Raw genomic sequence first — 26316 nt, 5'->3', positions numbered from 1 at the left:
GACAACCACATCCTTTAAAGGCAAAATTTCAAGCTGTGTAGGAAGACCTAGACTCATGCATTCCCCCCAGAACTATTTTCCCTAGTGTTCTGACCCCTCACGTCTGTCTCACTAGCCCTGCTCCCCTGACTTCCATGAATAGCAATCCCCACACTGACCTAGGACCTCAGTGTCTTCATCTGTACAGTGGGACAACATGGGTTAGCTTAGCTGTGGCATCTCCAGGCTTTCCCAGCTGGGGTTGGTGGCGGGATGGGCTCTCCCCAGTGTGCGAGCGGGTGGGCTGCTGTGTTTCCCACCTCTCTGCAGCTCTGCACCCGGGACAGTGAATGCTGTGGAGACCAGCTATGTGCCTGGGGTCACTGCACCAAGACAGCCACCAAAGGTAGCAATGGGACCATCTGTGACAACCAGAGGGACTGCCAGCCCGGGCTCTGCTGTGCCTTCCAGAGAGGTGGGTGGCTCCCTTCTGGGTGCAGGGTAAGCCCTGTCCCAAGCTCTGCTATCTTACTCTACCTCGCTCCCCAGGGCTGAGTTAACACCTGGCTCCTGTCCTGTTTCCTGTGAACCGAACTGCCCCCTTCTGCCCCCATCCTCCAAGCTCATGCCCCTCCCAGGTGAGGTCAGCTCAGGTGCTCTCCCCTCCCACAAATGTTTCTGAAAACCTCACCCTCAGCCACCTTGCCCACCCCGACCCACCTGGTACCTGCTGTTCCTGCAGGTTTTCTTAAGGACAAGCTTTCTGGCTGTCACTCCCCTGGACGCTGCAGCCACTTTTATTCTGTCCCTTAGACTCCCTGGTCTACCTGCCAAGCCTTGGCCAGCTCCAGCTGGCCTGTTCTCTATTTCTCTCTACTACTCCTTGGCCCCTTTGGGAACCTCACTGGCCCAACCTGAGCCCAACCCCAGGCTTTTGTTGACACTGTGCCCCAGCCTTGAACACCTTTCTTCCACTCTTAATTTCTCCAGACCTTTGACATTAAACCCCAGCACAGGACCACCTCTTCCAGGCAGTCCTCCATAACTGCTCTAGCTCATTCTCTCTTGAGCCCATACTGTCATTCTTGTTTCCTCTCATTCTGCTTCTTTACTCCTAACCTCCACATTGGGGATGAGGGTGGAAAGTGGGAGGCTGCATCCCATTTCTCTGCTCCCTCCCTTGGTTCCCACCTTGGGGCTGGGCCACCGGGGTGATGTGTGGTCGGTTCTAGGTCTGCTGTTCCCTGTTTGCACACCCCTGCCTGTGGAGGGTGAGCTCTGCCATGACCCTGCCAGCCGGCTTCTGGACCTTATCACCTGGGAGCTGGAGCCTGATGGAGCTTTGGACCGATGCCCATGTGCCAATGGCCTCCTCTGCCAGCCTCACAGGTGAGGCTCCACCTGTCTTCCTTGTCAGGGGCCAAGAGGAGATGAAATGCTACCCATGGGGACTCAGGAGCAGGAGCAGGGGGAAAATGTGGCTTCAGTTTAGGAAAGGTTTGATTTGAAGTGTCCTTGGGTCTTGCAGATGGAGGGGTTCAATTGCCATCAGACCTATGGGACTAGGGCTAGGGAGAAGGTATGGCCAGGGGTACAAGTTAGGGCTCATCTAGAGAGTGGTTGGATCCTTGTGAGTGGGTGCTCTGGGGAGAGGGTGAGGGTGTGGAGGGAGAAGCACTAAGGACTAGAACAGGGGTAGTCAACCTGGTCCCTACCGCCCACTAGTGGGCGTTCTAGCTTTCATGGTGGGCAGTAGCGGAGCAACCAAAGTATAAATAAAAAGATAGATTTAACTATAGTAAGTTGTTTTATAAAGATTTATTCTGCCAAACTTAGCGAAAATCCGATATAAAGTACTTGGTAAGTAATTATTATTATATGCTTTAACTTGCTGTAACTCTTCTTTATAAATTTTATAAAGTAAAGTTACTTTCCTACTTTATAAATCACCATTACTGTAGAACTGGTGGGCGGTTAGAAAATTTTACTACTAACAGAGATACAAAAGTGGGCGGTAGGTATAAAAAGGTTGACTACCCCTGGACTAAAGGGAGCCCAGGCCCGTTATGACAAAGGACAAGCTAAGAAGGAGCAGTGGAGAGGTAGGAGGGAAACAGGCCCAGGGTTCCCCACAGGCACATGGGACGTTACGTCCCTCTGTCGGGAGCTGCTCTGTCTGGAGGAGATGGGCGGGCGGCTCTAAATTCTCAGACCCTGTGACCTGGGAAGCCCAGCGCAAGAGAGTCAGTCAGTCACAGGAAGACAGACATCCCCTAGAGATGGGGGGAGCTGCCGCTCAAGTACATTCTCCAAAAGTGAGCCTCCTTCTGTACTTTTCTAAGGCAAGATGTTGACAGAGAGTTGAGACTGTTGAAGAGATGTTAGAGGAGGCGTTTTGTAGGTGAGACTGGGAGAGCACCGGGGGCAGCATGAGATGGAGCCTTTGTCTCATGCCCAGGCTCCCCGTGTGGAGGGCCCAGCTTTGCCCCATAGGGAGACCTGGCCCTCGGCCGAATCACAGCCCTCGTCTCTCCCCAGCCACAGCCTGGTGTATGTGTGCAAGCCGACCTTCCTGGGCAGCCGCGACGAAGACGGAGGGAGCCTGGTACCCAGAGAGGCCCCCAGTGATTATGGAGACAGCAGCTTCATTGAGGAGGTGCGCCAGGAGCTGGAGAACCTGGAGAGGAGCCTCTCCGTGGAAATGGCCTTCGGGGAGCCTGCCGCCTCTGAGCTGCTGGAAGGAGACGAGATTTAGACCCAGGCTTGTGTGCGGGTAGACGTGCAATAGAAGTAGCTAATTTATTTCCCCAGCTGTGTCCTCTAGGTGTTGGCTCGCCAGGCTTTTTTCCATGGCCTCTTCCCAGAACATTCTCCCTCTGGCTTGAAACAAAACAAGGTTCTGTGCACTTGCCCCGCTCCCCCGGACAGCACACCACGCATCCCGGTTCTGGGGACGGGGGAAGGATGGCGTGTGGGGGTGAAGGCAGAACAAGGCTGCTAAACCTGGGCCAAGTTACTGGCCACTTTGCCTCTGCTGGTTGGCAGAGGGCACATTTCATTTTGTCCTGTGTCCCCCAGGAGGGGATGGAAAAGGATGCAGAATTTCCTCATGATGGGTTTTGGGGAAATGTTGATGCTTACACATGTGGAGAGGAGTGCCCTGTTTTGCCAATGTATACCCAGCAAAAATGCAACAGATGAATTTTTCATGCAGTTCCTCGCATGGGCATAGGTAAGCCGTGCCTGCCTTCAGCTGCTGCAGGTGAAATGTTCTGCTCTCTCCGGGTTACATGCATTCAGCTTTTCAGCAGTCACTCAGCTCCTACCTCTGTGCCAGGTAAGCCGTTTCACATCCACAATCAAGTCCTGCTGTCACCAGCGCCTGGTGAAGGGGGTGCTGTTCTCCCCAGCTGTCCGCATCTCAGAGGCTCCGAGACGCCAAGCCGCTTGCCCCAGTCACACAGCGACTGAAGACTAGAGCAGGACTCCAAACCCAGTGCTCTCCCCACTTTTTCCCACCAGTCTTGGTGCCACCAAAAGTATCCCCTAAAAAGAGGAAGAATGAGATTTTTCTTTTTCTGAGGCAGAGCTGGAATTAAGGTCAATCTAATGTACCCGTCTCTGTAAGAGTAAACGTCTGCTCTTAGAAATAACAGCGTTCTCCCCGTGTGGGGTGGCCATTATTCTAGTGGTGGACAAGTGGTATTGACACTGTCCCCTATGGCAGTTAGCTACATTAGTAACTTTGAAGGTACATGACTGGAGCATAATATTTAAGTTAACTTGCCAGAAACAGTACTTAGGTAATGGTAGGACCAGGAGTGTAAATGAAATTTGCAAAATCACTTATCAGCAACTGTAGACCATTATCAGCCACATGGAGAAAATCAGACCAAGCAAGGCTCTATGAAATATGGTTGTAATAGCCAGACTGAGAGCATGGACTGTATGCTTTCCACAGACTATATTTTCAGGTGTCATGGACTGTTTCCACTGTGTATTCATCCAGAGTCATTAAATTTTAAAGTTGCAAACGACTGTATAAGCATGCTTTCTTTGAGGTTTAGTTATGTATAAACACAGATGTTGCGTTTAGAAATCAAGCATAAATCACTTAAAACTCCTCTTATGTAGTTCTTAGACTTTGTTATTTTCTTTTGACTTTGAGTAAATACCAAATCCCTTTCATCCAGAAAAAATAAAATAGAAATGACCTGCATTGTAAAAAAAAAAAAAAAAAAAAAAGCCCTTTCCATGTAAGCAAATATTCCAGACAATGAAAACACACTCCTTTTAGAACAATATATTTTAGAAATAACCATTTTTGGATGGGAATTAATCTTAAGAGTGTCAATATTTCACTCTTCTGAAAGAATAACTGGAATTTTTATGACTTTTCTTGGGAGCCTTCTTTAATCAAACGCAGTTCTGACTTATAACTCAGTAAGATCTTAAGGGAATGTAATAATAAAGCGCATATATATATATATATAATTTTTTTTAGAAAATTAAGTTTAACAGGGTGACATTGATCAACAAGAATACGTAGATTTTGAGTAAACATCTCCACATCATTTAGACAATTGATTATGTTGTATACCCATCACCCAAAGTCAAATCATCCTCCGTCCCCCTAATATTGGTCCCTCTTTATACCTTTTCCCCAACTCCCTCCTTCATATCCCAATCCCCCCGGTAACCATTGCACTCTTGTCTATGCCCATGAGTCCCGATTTTGTATCCCACCTACATGTGGAATCACAGTTTTTAGTAAAGCTACTCTATATTAAGGTCGCCTGGGTGGCAGGCCATCTATACTAACTCAATTTACACTTCATTGAATTCATGAGTGTTTTCTTCATTTAACAGGTGAAGAAATGGAGGCTCTAAAAGATTAATTGATAGAGCTGGAAGTCAAAACAGTATGAAGTATATATAGTATGCCAGGATCAAGTGATAACTTTAAGATCAAATATATTGTTGTCTCTATTCAGTTAAGTCATCAGAGCCCTGGCCGGTTGGCTCAGTGGTAGAACATCGGCCTGGTGTGCAGGGGTCCTGGGTTCGATTCCCAGCCAGGGCACACAGGAGAAGTGCCCATCTGCTTCTCCACCCCTCCCCCTCTCCTTCCTCTCTGTCTCTCTCTTCCCCTCCCGCAGCCGAGGCTCCATTGGAGCAAAGATGGCCCAGGCGCTGGGGATGGCTCCTTGGCCTCTGCCCCAGGCACTAGAGTGGCTCTTGTCGCTACAGAGCGACACCCCAGAGGGGCAGAGCATCGCCCCGTGGTGGGCAGAGCGTCGCCCCCTGGTGGGCGTGCCGGGTGGATCCCGGTCGGGCGCATGCGGGAGTCTGACTGTCTCCCCATTTCCAGCTTCGGAAAAATACAAAAAAAAAAAAAAAAAAAGTCATCAGAAACACTCGACATTCTTATTATTCAACAGATATTTATAGAGAGCCTGCTCAGAACCAAGTGCTATGATATGTTCTGGGGGCTCCACATTGATCCAGGTAGGGTCCCCTCCATGAAGGTATCACAACCTAATGGAAATATATGATACTAAACCCAGCCATATTGTAAGCAGTCAACCCGATAGTGTAACAGAACATTATGATGCTTCAAAGGGGCACTTGGCTTGGCAGACCTAGAATGGGAACTGGTTCTCAAAGATGATAGGAGTTGATCAGGAGGAGGCCAGAAGGAATAGGAAAAGGCATTTTGGGCCACAGGCAGAGGGAAGGAAGCAAGGAGGAGGGAAGTGTGTAGGGGAAACTGCAAGTAACTCATAGTGGCTGGAAGACAAGGTAAATTTGAGCAAGTGTTCGGAAAGGAGACTAAAAATTATTTCAATCAAAAAATTTGAGCACTGATTGTATGTCAGACACTACATTAAGTACCAAGGAGATCGTGTCCATGAGGTAACACTAGGTTCCTCCCTCATGGAGCTTATGTGCAGGTATATTATTTTGCTTTACTCTGTCATTATAGCCAGAAAAATATAAGCACAGGAGAGGCTTTGCAAAATACTCAGCTGGAATCCAGAGTAGATGATGTATTTCCTTTACTCACAACTCTAAGTGAAATGTGGTAAGGGTTAGGTGGGGTTTGGTACTTGACTCTTACCGCCTTCCTCTGCGGTCCAGAGATCCTGCTGAGGAGGACAGGGCAGATGCTGTTATTTCAGGTACCCACAGCTGTACCCAGCCCTCTTTCTGGCCCTTCTCCCACCACCACAGGGCTGGCAAAGCCAGTCCCCCATACAGCAAGGGATGGACTTGACCTAGTTTGAGCCCAATAAATTTGTGAAAGGAAGGCTGCCCGAGTTTCTGGGACGGAGTCTTCACAGTGATTTTTATAGACCAGATGAAAGCAGACAGTAACCTCACCATGACAGACAGGCTGTGCATGTAAGGGGATGTTTTTACCCCTCTTCCTTTCTCTTCCTGCAGTCCAGAGCTGGTGCAGGAAGAGCAGGTGAGGAGTGAGCACCAACCACATTCTCCTTCCCTCTCCAGAGCTGTGTGTGGTGGTGGTGGAGCTTTAAATCAAATGATTAAAACTTTAATAACATCAGGTTTTAACAAAGCCTTTACTTCAAAGTTACAGATTGCACTGAGAGCTTGATGACAGCCGCCTTCCAGTGGGAAGTTACATTCAATAGAGCAAGTACGGTTGGCACAGTCACTGGAAAAATAGAACTAGTGGATGTTTGTATCTCCAGTTGATACTTCTTAAACAAATGGGTTACTTAAGCATTATAAAACAGGCTGAGAACTAAGTGTGCCCTCTGTACTGGGGGAGGAGGCAGGTTGGAGCAAAAACAGCAGTGTGAGCATGGTCCCCACCTTTCAGGCTAGGCCATAGGGTCCAATAATTCCTGGGGGCAGAATTCTCAGGCCAGCCTCTTCTTAATTAGCTGGAGGACTAAAGGAGCAGAGCATTCTGACCCGGGTGGTGGTGTTTTCCCTATTCCCTAACCTGGCCGCTCCTGGTTGCTGCCTTCTTTTCTAAATGGTTACACTTGCTTTAATGTGCTCTTCATTTTGTCAAGTGTTCTCGTTTCTGAAAGCCAAGTTTTGGAAATTAAGTTTCTAACCACATGATCAGAGCAACCCTTTTCCCCATGTGATTGACACTGAAGGAACATGATTTCATATACCCAAAGGTGGTTACAAGCTTTATTTGGGCAACAAACTCCTTTATAAACCAAATTAAAAAAAAAAACACATTTTATGGACCCTCTAGAAAACTATACATACACAATTTTGCATTTAAGAATGTATAGCCTTTTGATTGCTAATGACCAAAGTACTGATTTTTCAAAAATCACACAGAATTTAGATGGAATAGTTTTATTTAGAAAAAAAAATTGCTCATTCAGATTCTATTCTAGACTAGACTACAGTTTGCAAGTCACAAGCACAAAAGAGCTGGTTAGGGTCTTAGTGCTGAACAAAAGGACAACCGTCAAAGAGAGAACTTCAGCAGCCTATTGAAAAGGAAATGCTAGCAAATGAAGTGGAATAAAAATTTTATTATATTCCATACATTCACAGGTCACTCCCAGATTTAGTGCGCTTGTTTAGCTTAGACCATATGGTAAGTTTGTAGCTCTCCTCTGTTGTCCCAGACATGTGTCACAATGCTGTTCCTAACAGTGCAGCCTGGTAACCAGTCGCTACTTGGCTATTTTCTAGCTGGGACAGACATTCACCCCTGCTTTCTCAGAATTTTCAAGTACTTCCCATTACATAAGAAATCACCATTCTATTGTAGGGCTCCACTGACTTTTTTCTCATCATGACCCCTATCCTTTTCACTTAAGTTTGTGAAGTGGACCTTCAACTAGCAAACTTCTGTATAGACTGGTATGATCCTGAAACCAAAACTTTTCCTTCTTTGACCAGAAGGTACTCATTGCACATGCTTCAGAAATGTCTTTGTTCTCACAGGGCATGCTGGTTGACACAAGCCCACCTGCCCACAGTAAAAGTGCTCCATAACCTTGGTGTGACCTGTGGGGAGCATGGTCAGTTTACCGCATGTGGCCGGCCTTGGCCTCAGGAGATTCAGCAGCTGAGTGACTCCTAGGCTCCATGCCCCGCCGGCTTGGGCACTTGATCCAGTTAGTGCTGTGCTGCTTGGCCTCCGAGGCGCTCACTTGAGCCTCTCTGCATCTGAGGGGGGCTGTTGCACGTTTACCTCCCTTACATATATATTCCTGTTCCTATCACAAGTCCATTTTGAAAAGTTCACCACCCTCTTTGCTGAAATAACTAAAGTGCAACCTTGTTTTCACTATCAGGCACTGAAAAGCAACAGGTTTAACTTTCGAAATATATTTCCTTTACTCTTGGTATTTGTAATATGCCTGCAATTACAAGTAGCAAACACAAAACAAAGATGAGGGCAGAAGGCACAGAATGAGAATTTTACCATTTACTTTCATAGGAACACTGAATGAAACCAAACCAAACCAAACAAGCCCACAGCCAATTTTGTTTACAAATCAGCCGCCTCTGCACTAGGCAGTCAGTCCTTAAAGGTGGAAACCCAATGTATTAACCACCATGTCTAAAGTCACAGTACACCTGTGTCAGAACCAGAGCTGTCATGTTACATCAGAAAATCTGTGGCCTCAGAAGACAACTCACCACAATGCTTCCAGTTTTCCTGAGAACACCACCAATTCCAGGAACGCAAACTCAGAACAGTACTTCAAACTGAGCAGAATGCTATACAACTTACATGGAATAAATATTAGCCAGAAAAATACCTTAGAAAACATTTTTTTCTTGTGGATGCCAAGAGACTTTTAAGCTATATTAAGGAATTCTCAATCATATTCAAACTGCAGAGCCAACATCAGCTAATATTATTTTCTAATTATATCTTAAAAGAAAAAAAATGATTTTGTTATATTGACAGGATCCTCCAAAGTTAAATATTAACATCTTTTTATCTCTTATGAGACTCTACTGTAAACATACCTTATCATAGAAATAATTCAGTACACAGTACAAAATGTTATAAAGAAAACAAATCTATTCTTAACCCACATTCTTCATCCACAAAGGTTTAATGACTAAAATAACACAACAGAATGAACAAATGTTTTATTGGCATGTTCATTGTTGTAAACAGTATCTGGCATGAAAAAGTTTTACCAAAACCCTTTTTATTGATTTTTATAAATTAAACAGCATTTTCAAAATTTACGTATAACTGTGTTCATTGAATAGTTGTTTTTAGCAAAGCAAAAACTTGCTGACTCTAATAGACTTTGCAATGAAATCATGTTGATTGCATCAGCCTGTGCTATGACCTGACTTATTAGCAAGTTTATTCAACACGATGTTAAGACATTTCCCCAAAGTTAAACTACATGTAACTACAAATCAACTCCAAAAATTAAAGTGGGACTTACAAGGGCTCTATAAGATTCAAACTTGAAGTATATTTTCAAAAATAATGTACAAAAAGAAATGAAATTGAAGCTGAACAGAAAAACCTCATTAACAAGGGCAAATACAATCGTATGGGACTCAGCACTGAGGAACTTCACTGAGGAGCACATTTACAGAGGCTGCAATACTTCTCAATGTACACAAATGTACATCATGAATGATATGTGGGAAGAACCACCATGGGAAATAGAACTGCAATTATAACTCAATAGGATCATTTTTATTTACATGCTGACTGGACGAGTGAAACGTACTCTCTACATCCATAACTTAAGTACAGTTATAATTACAGTGTTCAGCAATTTGAGTTGCCATCTGCTGTGAGTGGTCTAAGGGAAACGTTTTGATGTTCCAGAATAATGTTCTTTATATATACTTTGCAAATAATGAAACAAAAAAACACAATTTCACAATTCTTTACTGGGTTATGGCTGGTTCTAAGAATTTCTTAATTCAGCTCCTATTTTTGCTGCTTTCCAAGAGTCAACACACGTTGCATTTACTTAGGAATTGTCAATGAGGTAATGTGTGCATCAGTGAAATAAACAGAAAATTCATTCATTCATGGCCTTTGCACAGCTTTTATTATTAAGCTATCAGCATCCTGTTCGAGGCTAGTTTTACTAGCGGCTATGTGCACATGTGTCCGCAAAAAAGACGTTTACTCATTCCCCTTCCCCCTTTTCTAGTAGCAGGTTTTGCTTTTTGTTTTTATTTTTTTGCACATCCCTTTCACTTTACAGTACATTTGACTATAGTGCACAACATGATTCCAAGTCAAAATAGTGGCCCACTGGGCACTGAGCTTCTGATTGGTGAAGGGCAGTCCAATCAGTGCTGGTGTCGCGGGGTTACCCCTAACCATGTCCGGCCATAATGGCACTACACAGTAGCAGTGAACCATCTAATTAAAACCAAAATCCCCCAGGGAAAATGCTACACTAGCAGAGTCAGTCTTGAGTCAGATCTTTATTTGGTGCTCCATCCAGATATATTTTTAGTGCTTTCTCTTTCCGAGGTGAGTATGTTACACGATGTCCTGTTTTCTGGAGTCGACTGCTTTCTTTTTTCATCAGTTCATTTCTTTGTTCATCCGTCAACTCCATTAATTCTTCTGTTTTATCCCTACATTTAAAACATTAATAACATAATATTAGGCCATCTGCCTCTATTAATTTATGCTTGAATGCTATAAAGCTCCTCAACGAGAAAATGAAATGTGATGTCACCGTTGAAATTAATCTCATATACTAAGATGTAGATTTCTAATGTGTTTATTAGCATAGCAATTGCTTCTAAAATGGTATAATTTCAATGTTATTAGTATAATAGCTATCATTTATTGAACCTAAACATAAAAACTAGCACTATACCAGTTTTTTAAAATGCAATAGCGAATTCTCATAAAATCTTGCAAGATGACATCACTGTCACCACTTTACAGAGGAGGAGTTAGGTAAATAACAAAGCTAAATTCAAAACTGTATCTTCCAGGCTCTAAAATGACTTCTCTTTCCTCTCTGTGTTGTCCAACATGTTAGCCTGGAGCCACACGTGCCTACTGATCGCTTGTTGATCGGTGGTGCCTGATCTGAACTGAAATGTGCTAAAAGTGTAACAAACACATAATATTTCTAAGTACTACTAAAAAAAAAAGTAAAATACTTCATAAATGATTTTTAAATATTGATTACATGTTATAATCACAATGTTTTGGACATAGTGGATTAGAAATAGTCTATTAAAATTAATATTCCGTTTCTTTTTACTTTGTAAAATGTGACTACTAGAAAATTTCAAAATGAAATGTGTGGCTCTCATTGTATTTCTATTGGTCAGGGATGGTCTATAATATAGACTCTATATCATAACAGTAGTAAAGGTATTTATAGAAAACAAGACATTTATGCAAAACAAAAATGTTCTATCCTCAGAAATAAAATAAAACATTATGCATGTTTACCTATAAAATAAGACTGCACCATCATCACAGATATAAAGAGGCCAGACATTCAGGGTAGAAACTTTAGGATTCCAGTCCAAATCCTGATGAATGTCAAGGACAGAAATATCGCAGGGAAAGGTTCCTCTACCCTAAGGAAAAAAGAATGAAGGAATAAACCACGCCATTAACCACGTTTAATGAGCACTAGTAACCCGATGCAAACATTCTCAGAGCTTTACCTTGGCAAATTCAATATTTTCCAAAGGAATTCCACTGATTTCACAAAGCTGTAAAAGGAAACATTATAGAGGTTCATTTAAAATATAGATTTGCTTTAAAAAGTTACTTTCTTTTTACCCAGCATAGAAATAGCATTTTTTAAAAAGTAATATATGTTTGATATAACGATTCAGGAAAAAAGCAGAAGGTGAAATTCTCTACTCCACAAATGCCATGTCCCAGAAATATCAATTTAGTACATCCCTTCAGGACCTCTTCCTATGCCCCTATGAACTATATGCAGACATTTCCAAATGCGCAAAATTTATTTATAAAGTATCTCTATATAATACCTTTATTCTGTAAAAATAATCATCCTGTTATAAGAACAGAGTGTGGAGCAACCGTACTCTCTTCAATAGCTGAACTACTTTATTTCCAACTGATGGACATTGAGCCTGTTTTTAATTTTTCCCAGTCACAGTGCTATACTAGACACCTCCGTGAATATCCTTCTATGCTTCTGCAACTGCTTGTCTGGATTGAGTTCTTAGATATAGAATTGCACATGTGGAATGTTGAAAATGGCAAACTGAACCCTGAAAACTTCTATCAATTCAACCATTGATCAAAGGTGTATGATATTGCCTGTTACTTTGACGACTTTAGGTATTGATTTTCTAAATCTTCATCAATTTAAGAAGTGAAAATGCTGTTGTTTAATTTGTATTTCTTCAACTAATTGCCTATTCATGTTCTTTACCTATTTTAAAATTATATTACTCATCTTTTCCTTATTAACATAGTGGCTCCTTATAAATTATAGACATCATGTTTCACATATGTTTCAAATATTTTGTCCTTTATTTTTAACTTTATTGGTTATTTTAAAAAATAATTGTTTTTGGCTGTACAGAAGCTTAAACTTTTATGTAGTTTGTCTTTCTTTTTTAGCTTCTGGTATGCTTACAAACTATCTTTTGCTGTCCAGGATTATAAAAATATTTTCATCTAGAATATTTATCACTGTATTACATTTTTAATATGAATTTAATACATTTAGAATTTATTTTTGTGTTTGGTGTGAAGTATCAAAATAAAATTTTTTCTAACATGCCAGTTGTCCTAGTACCATTTATAAGTAATTCATTCTTGCTTCAGATATTTACAATCCCCACCTTTAAAATAAAACATTCAAAAGAGAGCTTTATCTGGATTCTCTATTTAATTCTACCTTCCTCACTTGTTTTGTTTTGTTTTTTAAAATACATACTTTGGTAACTTCTAACTAATCCTAACTACTTAGGACAAAGCTGATCCAAGTAACAGAAAGTAAGGTTTCACTGTGATGACTAGAGAAGCCAATGTTATTTTTCAAGGCCTCAGGACCCCTAAACAACAATTAAAATGGAGTCAAGGTGTCACAAAATGTGACAGAGACAAAGAAGGCAAGGTTGCTGCATCAGTATTTGGAATTCACTTTTTAGGCTTTTCTTAGTGAGCACAGAGCAAAATCTGAAACGTATACTAGCTTACTTGGCCAACTGAACTTACCTTTTCTCGCAACTCATCAACGCTGCTGCTTTCCAACACCACCTCCTGGAAGGGATCCAACTTCATCTCTGAAGGCCTCCACCGTCGTGACAAAACTGCCAGCTGTGACATGGATTTCATTTTCTCCACCCCTATGAACATGCAAGATTAGGCTATCACTGTATTATCTCTTGAAGTTCATAATTCAACATTTTGTATTTTGCCTGGGCTAAACAGAAAGACTTAAACTTTAAGTGTTACTTTTAAAAAGTGGACATAAAAGGGCCCTGGACAGTTGGCTCAGTGGTTTAGCATCAGCCTGGCATGTGGAAGTCCCGGGTTTGATTCCCGGCCAGGGAACACAGGAGAAGTGACCATCTGCTTCTCCATCCTTCCCCCTCTCTTTCCTCCCTGTCTTTTCCCCTCCTGCAGCCAAGGCTCCACTGGAGCAAAGTTGGCCCAGGCACTCAGGATGGCTCCATGGCCTCCACCTCAGGCGCTAGAATGGCTCCAGCTGCAATGGAGCAATGCCCCAGATGGGCAGAGCATCACCCCCTAGTGGGCGTGCTGGGTGGATCCTGGTTGGGCACATGTGGGAGTCTATTTCTCTGCTTCTCCGCTACTCACTTCAGAAAAATTAAAAAAATTAAAAAATAAAATAAAATGGGCATAAAAAAACTAATTATACCCAGGAGTTTTTGAGAATTAAATATTTACTCTTCCCTCTAGTCTCAAAGATAATTCCTAACTCTTCTGCAAGCTCTCTTTCTACCAGTATTCCTAATTTTACTCTCCTGACTTCCGCTGTGCACTGTTCTAACAATTACTCTCTTTTCTGGATTTTCCAATCTTTCCTGCTCTATTGGCTATTGTCCACAGTCTAAAATCACAATCAAATTGTCTTCACTTTACCCCCTTTTCTCACTCAAGCTATCACAAATCCTTCTCTTTACATTTGCACCCAAAGTTATTGATTCTTCAAAACCCAGGTTTGCCTGGGTTTATGTGGTGGCACAGTAGACATAACATTGACCTGGGACGCTGAGGTCCTAAGTTTGAAACCTCAAAGTTGCTGGCTTGAGCATGGGGTCACTGGCTTGAGCAAGGAGTCACTGGCTTGGCTACAGCCCCTCAGTCAAGGCATGTTAACATATGAGAAAGCAATCAATGAACAACTGAAGTGCTGTAACTACGAGCTGATGCATCTTATCCCTCTTCCTTCCTGTCTGTCTCTCACTAAAAAAAAAAATCCAGCTCAACTCAATTGTCATCATCCTCTGGTATATACCAGAACAAATTATACTGATTTGGTCATTAGTACCTATCATTTTGGAATTATAAGTTTTGAATTCTGGTTCACCCATTGGCTATATACATCTGGAGGACAATCACTAGTTCTTATTCACTTTTATAGCACCAGATATTAACAGTGTCTTGCAAATTACAGATCAATAAATGCTTCTTAGATTTAATTTCATGAATTACTTCTTACTCAACTATTTGATGCTAAAATATATACTGGAATGATACTGATTCAGGTACCCACCTTTCAGTATATTTTCTGCTAATCCATACTCAATCTTTCCTAAGAAGGATGACTTCTATGTTATTCATGATCTCTTCCTGGCCTACCCAGACACAGTGATTATTCCCTAAGTCCCCAGGCTCTGAGAGAAGAATGTTTCTACATATGATTGTGATAGTTTTCAGAGGGCTCAGTAATACTCTTTATCTTTTTCAGGCTATTTCAGGTCTAATTTGTTTTAAATTTCTAATTTAGTTTAAAAGGTTAAAATCCTGAATTGACAAGTTATGGGGAGACAAGGAAACATGATACTGTATGCTATTGTGTGTAAGAAAATATTAGAAGTTTTCTGTAAAAAGTACTAAAAATACACCCTTGAAATGGCCACTTCCCTGTAAGAAGGCAAATGGGATTCACAGAAAAGATGGAAGAAACTCATTATTAGATTAAAAACCTATAGACTTATATTAATTCTAGGGTATTTCTAACTGATATCCCCCCAAATACTGGTAATACCATCAAGAACTTCAAGAAAAACCTCCCAGTTGCTGGAAATATTAATATCTTCTTCATAAATATGATAATCCAAAAAGACAGTGCCAGGATTCTTCCATGTTTTTTTCCTTAGACGAAACCTACAAATGTGATAAGACATTTTTAAAGTACTATAATTTGAAATTCTTGACTTAAAAAAATGATATAAATCTGATATCAAGAAAAAAAAGAATTATGCTTAAGTGGTTATTCATTAAAATCTAGGGAAAAATAAAATGCTTCCAATACTTCAAATTTAGCAATATTCTACAGAGGAAATTCAAATACAATATTAGTTTTTTGCTTGGTTCCATTAAACTAATTTGCAGTACTTGAATTCTGAATACTACAGGAATTTTTAATTCTTTCAGTTTAGAAAATCATCCAATCTATATCATTTGACCACACAGTCTTTCTTCGAATCACTGATGACACTAATTTTACTTTACCTGTCAATACTGAGCTCTAAACCACACTGCTCCCTGAGTTGAGGAATTAATTCCTCTTTTGATTGCCGTACAGTCATTCCTTTAGCAAACACAGCATCTAGCAGAAACTTGCATGGCTGGAAACATAAATAATTAGAGCTTTAGTTATATATTAAAATAAGGATTAACAAGATATTTAATTTGTACTTTATACTATGACAATTATGGGCCTGAGTTTAGATGTCTAAGATATCTCCCAAGGTTCCACAGTTTTCCCATCTATAAATTGGAGAGTCTTCCTTACAGAGTCCTTATAAAGATTCTATTTTCCTTTTTTAAATAAAGTGATCACAATTTTGAAAATTAAAAAGAATCACTTTTATGAATTAAAATAAGGGAAATGCATACTAATTCTCTAAGCATACTCACTGTCTCAAAACAGACATAATATCCACAAACCCCATACCTGGAAGAAACAGCTAAGTCAAAATGACTGTAATAGATCACATACGTACAAGAGATATGATTGGTGCCCAATAAATCGCTGAAAGAATGAAGGAATTTCATGAAAAATTTATCCCCTTATTGGCTATTCGTTTTTCACATTTGTCTATGTCCCCTCCAAAATATTATAAACATCCTGAAAATAGGATCTTTGCTCTATACTTCTGGATATTCACCACAACTTAAGTATTTTATTGATTACTCCCTAAAAAACAGGCTGGTTAGATACTTAATCCACCATTTACAAGACGTATGACTCTGTGCAAGTTACTTCTCTGTGCCTCAGTTTCATCTATAAAATGGGAATAATAAAAAGTAATTACACAGTTAATTGATGAGGATTAAAGGAGTTAATACTTCCAAGCACTTAGCACACATGACAAACACTAGATAAATGCTTGTGAAGTAGTGAAATGATACTCGGAGCATAAAAGGAACCCATATAGTCTGTAGGTCAACTGCTATCCACCTGTAATATATTATATAATCTTCCCAGAAAACAAGCAGCAGAAAATCCCCTTTTAAAAGCAGGAAGTTTTTGCCTCACCCTGGCATTTGTAGTAATGCTTTAGAGCAGGGGAATGACAAGAAATGACCTGAGAGCCACACTCATTCCCTGCTTGTTTTTATAAACAAGACTTCAGTGGGACATAGCCACTCACACTGGTTTTATGTACTGTCTCTGTCTGCTTTCGTGCTATAACAGTAGCACTGAGTAGTTACAACAGAGGCAGTATGGCCTGCACAGCTAAAGGATATCCTAGAAAAAGTGTGCTGACCTCTGCTTTAGAGAGGTTAAAAAAAAAGACTAGTAATAAAATTTCTGCATTGTATGCAAAGACTACCTTAATTTGCTCTTAAGTACATTACTTACCTCTTGTTCATTGACTAGAAGCTGGTACACTTTAACTCTGTATTCTCCTTTTTTAAGTGCTCTCCCCAGTCTAATTGTAATCTATAAATTAAAAAAAATTTTTAGATGACATTCTCAGCAGAACAACCCATTCTCACCCATTGTTTAGGTGGTTTTCCAAAATCCTCTAGATAACTGGCTCATTAAGAACAGGTATATCTTTTACCTCTGATTCCCCAGCACCTAGAACAGTAACTGACACAGTTAACATTTAAGAAGTGTCTGTTAGATGAGTGAAAGAACAGCAACAAATAACCACTAAACATCAAAGAAAAATTACCCTTTTAGGTTATCTATGTCACCTTACTTGGATGTAGTGCACGAAGTTCTCATATTTATCACTTAAAAGACTAATTGTTCAAAATTATTTTAATCAACCTTATTGTCATCTGAAAATGACGAAAGTGTCTCATTCAGTCGGACGCTCTCAAACTCTTGATTGCTGGCATATACTCGAAAGACCTTGAAGTGAGAGGACAGCACTCCAACAAAGGGCTCTAACTGTTGTTTGAAGGCAGCCAGAGTAATTCTTTTATCAACATGCACCATCAACCCTAAGCACACACAAGAAACAAAACAGAAACAAAACTGTAGAGGAAACTTCTTAAGAGTATAAATAAAACATCATATACTTATTATTTTACTGTGAGCAGGAAATAAGTTCCTCTTTTCAGTTACTTGACTTTGAGAGCCTGATCTGTGGTGGTGTAATAGATAAAGCATTGACCTGGAATGTGGAAGTCGCTAGTTCAAAATCCTGGGCTTGCCCGGTCAAGGCACATACAGGAAGTAACTTCGAGTTGATGCTTCCCAGTTCTCTCCCACCTTCTCTCTCTCTCCTCTCTCTAAAAATCAGTAAATAAAATCTAAAAAAATAAATGTTCTGAGATATTTAAGTGCTTATTTATTTTGGATGCTGACTTAAAAAAAAACTTCCAGGGCCTGCCTGATAGAACTTCAGACTGGGATGCGGAGGACCCAGGTTTGAAACCCCAAGGTCGCCAGCTTGAGTACAGGGTCGCTGGCTTGAGCATGGGATCAGACATGATCCCATGGTCAGTAATTTGGGCCCAAAGGTCATTGGCTTGAGCCCAAGGTCACCGGCTTAAGCAAAGGGTCACTTGCTCTGCTGTAGCCCCCTAGTCAAGGCACATATGAGAGCAATCAATGAACAATTGAACTAAGGTGCCACAATGAAGAATTGATGCTTCTCAATTCTCTCCCTTCCACTGTCTGTCCCTCTCTGTCCTCACAAACAAAACAAAACAAAACTTCTAGGAACTCTTTTCAAATACATACATTCCTAGTTCTGCCAGTAAAGCACAGGCTCTGGCTAGGTTCCAACCCTATCTCTTGTGCTTCCTAGACATGGAGCAAGCTGCCAGCCTCCACACCTCCCTTTCTTCAATTGAAAAATGGAGACAGTAAAAGTACCTACACCTCAGAATATCGCATTGAATTCTGTGAGGTAATATAGTTACTATGCTTTTAGTACAGTGCCAAGTATATAGTAATTGCCTCAAATTTTATTAGTAAATCTAGTTCTGGGATTTCCACTAGAAAAACAAACAAACGTATCAAGACATGGTTGGACTGTAACAGAAACAGTATCTAAGTGGATCAGAAACTCCCACCTCCTCTGAGCTTCAATTTACACGTTCTTGGCACTGTAATGAATTATCTTTAGGGACTTTCATTTTTTTCTAATACCTATTGTTTTAATCTTTTGTCCTTTATTTTGAGCCACTCATGAACAAACTTCTGGGATAGTTCAATATTTATTCTGGTGTTTATAGTCTTCCCACATCTGTCTCTTTCTCTTGTTACAGGCAGTGCACATTACAACTGCTCCGCCACGAGGCCCACAGTCCCCTGCAGCCCTAAGGCTCTCTCTAGGCTAGGCCTTGGTCTTCTGAGACATTTACCATATTTTTTGCTCCATAAGACACATCTGACCATAAGACACATCCAGGGTTTTAAGAAGGAAAATAAGAAAAAAAAATCTGAACCAAATGATGTGTTAAGATATTTAATAAAATACCGTATTTTTCGCTCCATAAGACACACTTTTTCCCCAAAAAAGTGGAGGGGAAAATGCCCATGCGTCATATGGAGCAAAAAATACGGTACATCAAAAGTCAAGGATGAGACCCTAATAACACAGCTGGTTTATGTCCCCAGGTCATCCTAATTTGGGGGGTGGATTTTTCTGAAAATGAATGTTCATTTACTGTTTTCCTGGTTATTAAGTAAAAATCACTGTAGAAAATGTCACAAGTATCAATTAGATGAAATACAAACAGGATTAAAAAAAATCCATTTCTAAGCTTTAAGGAGTGCCCTAAATATTAATAACCCAACTTTTAGAAAACAAGCCTCTATTTACACTATTCAGGAAGATACTAAATTTCTTGAGAGAAGTGTGCAATGAAAACAATTACTTGATTAGAAAGCAGAAGCCTAATGGCTGAATTTCAGTTTTGCCACTTTAGTCTGATAAATGGCTATAGATATAGGGAGGCCATCCAATCTCTCAGAGCCTCAGTTTTCCTGTGGGTTCATTATACCAATCTTACTCAGTATCCCACCATTCTTCTTATCTACCTCTTCAAAATGAAGAATTCAGTCTCTTCGCAGTGTAACTATCTTTAGGGTTTCCCTCTTTTTTTCCTTTCTTTTATGTATTTCTTGAGTAAAGTGGTAACCAAAATTATACAAAGGAATTTCTGTGCAAATGCACTACATTTTCATTACTTTTACCTCCTGTTTATACCCAAGTGCCTGCAAGCTACAGTAGGTCCAACTGGAACAGCATTTTCAGAAAAAGCTATATAATTACTCCCTGTAACAATTCCTAAATTATAGCAGATAACTTAAAGACCACTATTTTAAGGGCAGTTCGGTTATTACCTAAATGAATTGCCTATACTATACACAGAGTGTCACTATTCAGTTTCAAATTCTTTTTTTTTTAAAAGACAGAGTCAGAGAGAGGGATAGATAGGAACAGACAGACAGGACCAGAGAGAGATGAGAAGCATCAATCATCAGTTTTTCATTGCGACACCTTAGTTGTTCACTGATTGCTCTCTCATATGTGCCTTGACTGTGGGGCTACAGCAGACCGAGTAACCCCTTGCTCGAGCCAGCGACCTTGGGTCCAAGCTGGTGAGCTTTTTGCTCAAACCAGATGAGCCCACGCTCAAGCTGGCGACCTCGGGGTCTCGAACCTGGGTCCTCACATCTCAGTCTGATGCTCTATCCACTGCACCACCGCTTGGTCAGGACGGTTTCAAATTCTTTGTAGCTATTTTACCTTGCCATTTCATCACTCTGAAGTACCTGTATTATTTATTATTCACCATCCACGTTCCCCAGGTACCTACTCTCAGGTCACTGAGAAACTGAGATAAATCAGACTTACTACAGACTCCTAAAACTGCTGCTATAAACCCTACTTCCCTCTCTCCAAGCCAGTTCTCTAAACATGAAAAGGCATTTTGCAGTTCTCACTTTTTCAAACTAGCCTTCTTTATGGCTTCTAGAAGCCTACATAAATTGTAGTAAATAGCTTCTCTTCGTCATCATGTTTATTATTTCAATGAATGCTAGTAAAGTAGCCCACTATGAATTTTCCAAAAAGGTTAAAAAGGCCAACACTCTCCTTTTAAAAGATTTCACTAACCATTCTAAAATGGAAATGATATTCTTCAGACTATAATTCTAAGTATTCCCACTAAATCCTTCTTAAAGTTGAGGCTACATGCAAATTTTCAGGACACTATTTTAAAACAAACCACTTAAAAAATGTCTAACCTTTTTCTAAAAAGGAGCTACTTTCATTTATTTATTGATTGATTTTAGAGAGAGAAAGAGAGAGAAACAAGGTAGTGGTGGGTGGGTGGGGGCATGGGAAGCATCAACTTGCTTCTCTGCGTCCCTTGACCGGGCAAGCCCAGTGTCTCGGATTGGTAGGCAACCTCAGCATTCCAGGTCGATGCTTTATCCACAGTGCCACTGCAGGTCAGGCAAAAAGGAGCGACTTTTAATTTCTATAATGCTCCCTACGGGTTGAGAATGGTAAGAAAGCACAGTAGCTACTGGCTAATTTTCTTGTCTGATGCTATGAGGAAAGGAATAAAGAGTGGTAGCAGTTATGTGGTGGAAGCAGCAATCAGAAAACCTGAGTTTGATCCCAGAAGTGTGACCCACTAGCTATGTGACCTCAGGCAAATTATTTAACCTATTTGAGCCAGTTTCTTCATCAGTGAAAAGCATCCACCAACATCAAATTCACACAGCTACTGAGACCTAAATAACATAATGTGAGTTAATGAGCTTATGAAGTGGATAAAAAAAATAACCTCCATAGAAATCTGAAACATTATTATAGAGTTTCTCTTTCTCCATTTTGGCCCACCAATTCACATTTTCTCATTTGAGTTTCTTCAAGATGTATGTATAAATGTTACATTTCCACTGTTATTTGGACCTAATTAGTTTAAAATGCAAAAGCACCTTTCCTTCTTCTGCCTTTCCCAGGTATGCACTTTTCAGGGGTGTGGGAGGGAGTTGTTTGCACTGCATTGGGGGATGAAGAAAAGCGAGATCAGGATACATGAACAAAAATGTTTTTCTGGGCACTGAATGTAGCATTTTCTAAAGTATGTGTTTGTTTGTTTTTTAATATTACTTACTTTTAAAACTACCATATTTCCCCATGTATAAGACACATAAAAATTTTGGGGCCCAGAAATTGAAAAAAAATGTATTTCATAAAGTTATTAAACTCATTTTATTCATCATAAAATGCATATAACTCCTCATCCATGCAAGAAAGCGGGAAATGCAAGTAAAATAACCTACAATCACTGTATAAGATGCACCCAGTTTTTAGATCCCAAATTTTTTGGAAAAGGGTGCGTCTTCTACATGGGGAAATACGATATTTCTTAATTTTTTTTTTACTTAGTACTTTTATCATAATTATTTCATTTTTAAAATATTCTTTTTTTAAAATAATGTATCTCACCAAAGTTTTGAGATCGTTACTATCATAAGTCTAATGTGTTGCACAGGTCTATGAACACTGTTCATAGTAACTGCATTGAAAATAAAAGCTAAGGCGATAGAGAATAGTCTTATATTCCAGGAAGTTACGGGTGGTCTTAGAACAAAGTACTTAACTCTTAGCTGATTCTTTTTTAACTAAAAATTTAAATAAAATGACAATAAGTGATGCTGTTTCAAGCTGTTTTCAAGTACATACATTTATGTCCTTCCCCAGAACCTTCATCTGCAGCATACGATTCTGCTTTGAAATACATGTACTGTATTTCTCCTCTACTCTTGCCACTCTCATCATATTCACTATCAGTTCCAGAGTCTTCTTCGGTTGTATCCCATGTCTCTTTTTTTCCTTCATTTGCTTTAGTTCTTCTACTACTCGTGATGCTATGAGAGTCAAGTCCATTAGCCAAAGGCATTTGAGCATTATCTGCATTGCACAAAGTGTCACTGCTATGACTGGAGCTAAGAATATCACTGTCCACTGAACTTGTACTCCTGTCATTATTCACATCTGAGTCTGATCGTTCTTCAGACTGAAAATTTTCAGGATCAGAAGTCTGAATGTGGTGTTCAAGTTCTCTATTATCCACTAATGCTGAAGAGTCTCTCTCATTAAGAGGTGATTCAATGTTTTCAAAGTCACTTGTCTCAGTACTTTTGCTGCTGTCCCCATTATCTCCATCTTGCTGCTGCTGTAGTGACAGGCTTTTGAGTTTCTCCGTGCTTTCTTCTAGAATAGCTTCCACAGACTTTAGGCTCCCCACAGGTCCTTTGACTCTTTCACAATCATCATCCACATTGCCAGAATCACCCCCAGCTTTTTGGTATGCTGTCCTTTTGGAATAAGATCCTGGGGATTGTTCAGGTAACAAAACAAATAATCTGATTGTATTTGCATGCCGATCCAGGAGTTTCCATAAATGAGAGTCTGTAAAGGCCATCTGGTAATCCAAAGTCTCAGAACTTTCAACAAACACCTAAATATAAATCAAAGAGTTATACTGCATCACTAATTTCAATGACATTCTCATTCATTCTAAGGATAATATCATGTCAATACCAGACAGTACATATTAAGTTATAAATTTCAGGCTGTAATGTTTCTAAAGGGCACATTCATTGTTTCTGGAGACTATATAAAAGAAATATTATGTTCATATGTTTATAATTAGCCATAAAACAATGCTAAAATAGAACACACACACATGCAGATATCTTATGGGTTGTCCATTTTCAGAAAATTTCTGTATCCACATCCTCCTCTTTAGGAAATCAAAGCTTAGTACAAATATAGATTGAGAAACACATATAAAGACATTGTGGGAACGCAAGACCAACATCCAGATTATAGAAAAAAAATCTAATGGACAAATGAGTTGATTCTATAGCAAATTAACTATCAGGAAACAAACAAAAAACATGCAGGGGATTCTTTATATTAAAATAGACTTGAGAGGCCCTGGCTGGTTGGCTCAGTGGTAGAGCATCGGCCTGGCGTGCGGGGAACCCGGGTTCGATTTCCGGCCAGGGCACATAGGAGAGGCGCCCATTTGCTTCTCCACCCTCCCCCCCTCCTTCCTCTCTGTCTCTCTCTTCCCCTCCCGCAGCGGAGGCTCCATTGGAGCAGAGATGGCCCGGGCGCTGGGGATGGCTCCTTAGCCTCTGCCCCAGGCACTAGAGTGGCTCTGGTCTCGGCAGAGCAATGCCCCGGAGGGGCAGAGCATCACCCCCCGGTGGGCAGAGCGCCCCCCCCTGGTGGGTGTGCCGGGTGGATCCCAGTTGGGCGCATGCGGGAGTCTGTCTGACTGTTTCTCCCCATTTCCAGCTTCAGAAAAATACAAAAAAAAAAAAAAAATAGACTTGAGAGGCCCTGGCTGGTTGGCTCAGTGATAAAGCATTGACTTAGCATGTGAATGTCTCAGGTTCGATTCCTGGTCAGAATATACAAGAGCAGTGTCCATTTGCTTCTTGCCCTCTACCTTCTCTCTCTTCCACTCCTGCAGCCATGGCTTGACTGATTCGAGCACAAAGGCCTGGGCACTGAGGATGGCTCCATAGAGCCTCCACCTCAGGAGCTAAAAATAGCATGGTTATGAGCATGGCTCTAGGTAGGCAGAGCATTACCCCAGTAGGGGTTGTCAGGTGGATCCTCACCAAGGCACATGCAGGAGTCTATCTCCTCTCCTCTTACTTAAATTAAAAAAAAAAAAAAAGACTTGAGTGATACAGTATGGGCTTTATTTGGATACTGATTTGAACAAACAAATCCTATTAGAAAAAAATTTTAAGAACATTAGGGAAATTTGAACACTGACGAGATATTGGTTGATATTAAGGCATTTCTGTTCATTTTCCTAGTTGTAATAATTATTAATGTTTTTAAAAAGATTTCTCATCTTTTACAGATATATATTCAGATTATAGATGAAATTATTTTATGCTGGGGATGTTTTTCAAATAATCTGGGGGAAGTAGGTGCTTGAATACAAATGAAACACAAGTTGATATGATAGAAGCTAGGTGATGAATACATGGGGGGGGTCATTACAATATTCTCTTCACTTCTATTTATACTTTAAACTTTCCATAATAAAGTTTAAAAATTGAAATGCATATACACAGATTTGGCAATTATGAATAGTGCTTTGAGTTTTGAATAAAAACAAAACTATTATTCAATAAATGTTACACATCAGGACTAACAGTTACCCATTTAAAGAAAAAATATATCTCTTTCACTCCGTAACCTAAACCAGTATTAAGGTAGATTAGAGATTTTAATATTATAAACAAATATACCACAGAAACGTATTAAAAAGAAAACAGAGATGGCCCTGGCTGGTTGGCTCAGTGGTAGAGCATTGGCCTGGTGTGTGGGTGTTTCAGGTTCAATTCCCGGTCAGGGCACACTGACGCACCCGTCTCCTTCTCCACCCCTCCACCTCTTGCTTCTCTCTCTCTGTCTTCCCCTTCTGTAGCCATGGCTCTACTGGAATGAGTCGGCTCTGGGTGCTGAGGATGGCTCCACGGCCTCCGCCTCAGGCACTAATAAGAGCTTGGTTGCTGAGCAACAGAGCCAACACCCCAGATGGACAGAGCATTGCCCCCTAGTGGGCTTGCTGGGTGGATCCCAGTCAGGGCGCATGAAGGGGTGTCTGTCTCTGCCTCCCCTCTCACTGAATGAAAAAATAAAATAAAAATTACACATTGGATTAATAAACAATACTAAAAATGGTTAAATAAGATAAAAGACAATGAAGATGAATGAGACTGTAAAAAGCAATATATAAAAGATAACAAACAAGAACATTTTTTAAGTGTAATTTATCCAGAGTAAATTAATGGTGTCAGGAACACACAGGAAAAATGATAAATAATGAAACACATGATGATATCAAGAGATAAAACAAAAACATCAACATGAACTTTCTCTTTTCTAAGAGATAAATGAATAGACAAAAAGAATAAGGTTGGGTGAAGCCAATATGATAATTTTCTCTAAACTAGGCATGCCTCCAACTTTCACCATGAAGTACTACTTTATGGGAGAAGCTCAAGAATGAATAAAATTTAGAGGACATAATCATTGTGGATAGAAATAGTTATAAAGGCTTCACTGAAAAGGCAGGGCTAATCTGGGGCTTGAATAAAACAATGAGGAGGACCAGCAAGACTAAGTCATAGGCCAGAGAAAAGCCAGATCTGACCTGACTACACCAAGGTTAATTATTGGGAGGATGTGAGAATCTAAAGGGTGGATAGCTGAGCTTACAATGTTAAATTTAATTTCATTTGCTATTTACCAGCACAGAAAATAGTAATGAAAAAATAAGAAATACCTTGTTACTTCTTAAAAAGCCTTCAGCTTTCAGGGTTTTACTGGGCACAGTGAGAAGACGCAAATCATTGTAGCAGCGTTCCAGCACTATTCTCATTGTTTCAGCAGGTAAATGGATAGCCTATAATAAAAGTAATTTAATAAAGAAGCACTTTAAGGAATATTTCTGCTTGACTTGGGAATATAAGAAAATAAGACAATGCTGAGTTCTTAAAAACCACAGAAAGAAAATTAAGAGGAAAATAATCTTAGTAGAGGTTTAAAAAATTTTTAAAAATCTCTAGAAAAATTATTAGTCTCATTCATTAATAATGCTATAAATTAGGAGAACAAAGTATATACATATGCTCTGAAACTATTTTA

General features: G+C 40.2%; 2 protein-coding genes across 5 annotated transcripts in view; one reads left to right on the top strand and one right to left on the bottom strand.

The window, feature by feature from the left end:
- Positions 1 to 4017, top strand: part of DKK3 (dickkopf WNT signaling pathway inhibitor 3) — a 44916-nt gene extending 40899 nt beyond the window's left edge. For both annotated transcript variants that reach the window (XM_066250972.1, XM_066250971.1), the window contains exons 6-8: positions 310 to 454; positions 1212 to 1368; positions 2518 to 4017. In XM_066250972.1, the coding sequence (XP_066107069.1) occupies positions 310 to 454; positions 1212 to 1368; positions 2518 to 2734 (519 nt within the window). In that variant the 3' untranslated portion in view covers positions 2735 to 4017. The remainder of the gene's footprint in view (positions 1 to 309; positions 455 to 1211; positions 1369 to 2517) is intronic.
- A 5222-nt stretch (positions 4018 to 9239) lies between these two features.
- The window catches only part of USP47 (ubiquitin specific peptidase 47), a 124839-nt gene continuing 107762 nt past the window's right edge, over positions 9240 to 26316 (bottom strand). For all 3 annotated transcript variants that reach the window (XM_066250968.1, XM_066250969.1, XM_066250970.1), the window contains 10 exons: positions 25955 to 26074; positions 22315 to 23092; positions 17424 to 17599; positions 17007 to 17087; positions 15650 to 15765; positions 15183 to 15301; positions 13163 to 13293; positions 11629 to 11676; positions 11408 to 11538; positions 9240 to 10569 (listed from right to left, as the gene is read on the bottom strand). In XM_066250968.1, the coding sequence (XP_066107065.1) occupies positions 10395 to 10569; positions 11408 to 11538; positions 11629 to 11676; positions 13163 to 13293; positions 15183 to 15301; positions 15650 to 15765; positions 17007 to 17087; positions 17424 to 17599; positions 22315 to 23092; positions 25955 to 26074 (1875 nt within the window). In that variant the 3' untranslated portion in view covers positions 9240 to 10394. The remainder of the gene's footprint in view (positions 10570 to 11407; positions 11539 to 11628; positions 11677 to 13162; positions 13294 to 15182; positions 15302 to 15649; positions 15766 to 17006; positions 17088 to 17423; positions 17600 to 22314; positions 23093 to 25954; positions 26075 to 26316) is intronic.

This window comes from Saccopteryx bilineata, chromosome 1, assembly GCF_036850765.1.
Source record: "Saccopteryx bilineata isolate mSacBil1 chromosome 1, mSacBil1_pri_phased_curated, whole genome shotgun sequence".
NCBI classification, from domain to species: domain Eukaryota; kingdom Metazoa; phylum Chordata; class Mammalia; order Chiroptera; family Emballonuridae; genus Saccopteryx; species Saccopteryx bilineata.
The sequence above is the reverse complement of the archived record's forward strand: the minus strand, read 5'-3'. Positions and strand labels throughout refer to the sequence as shown.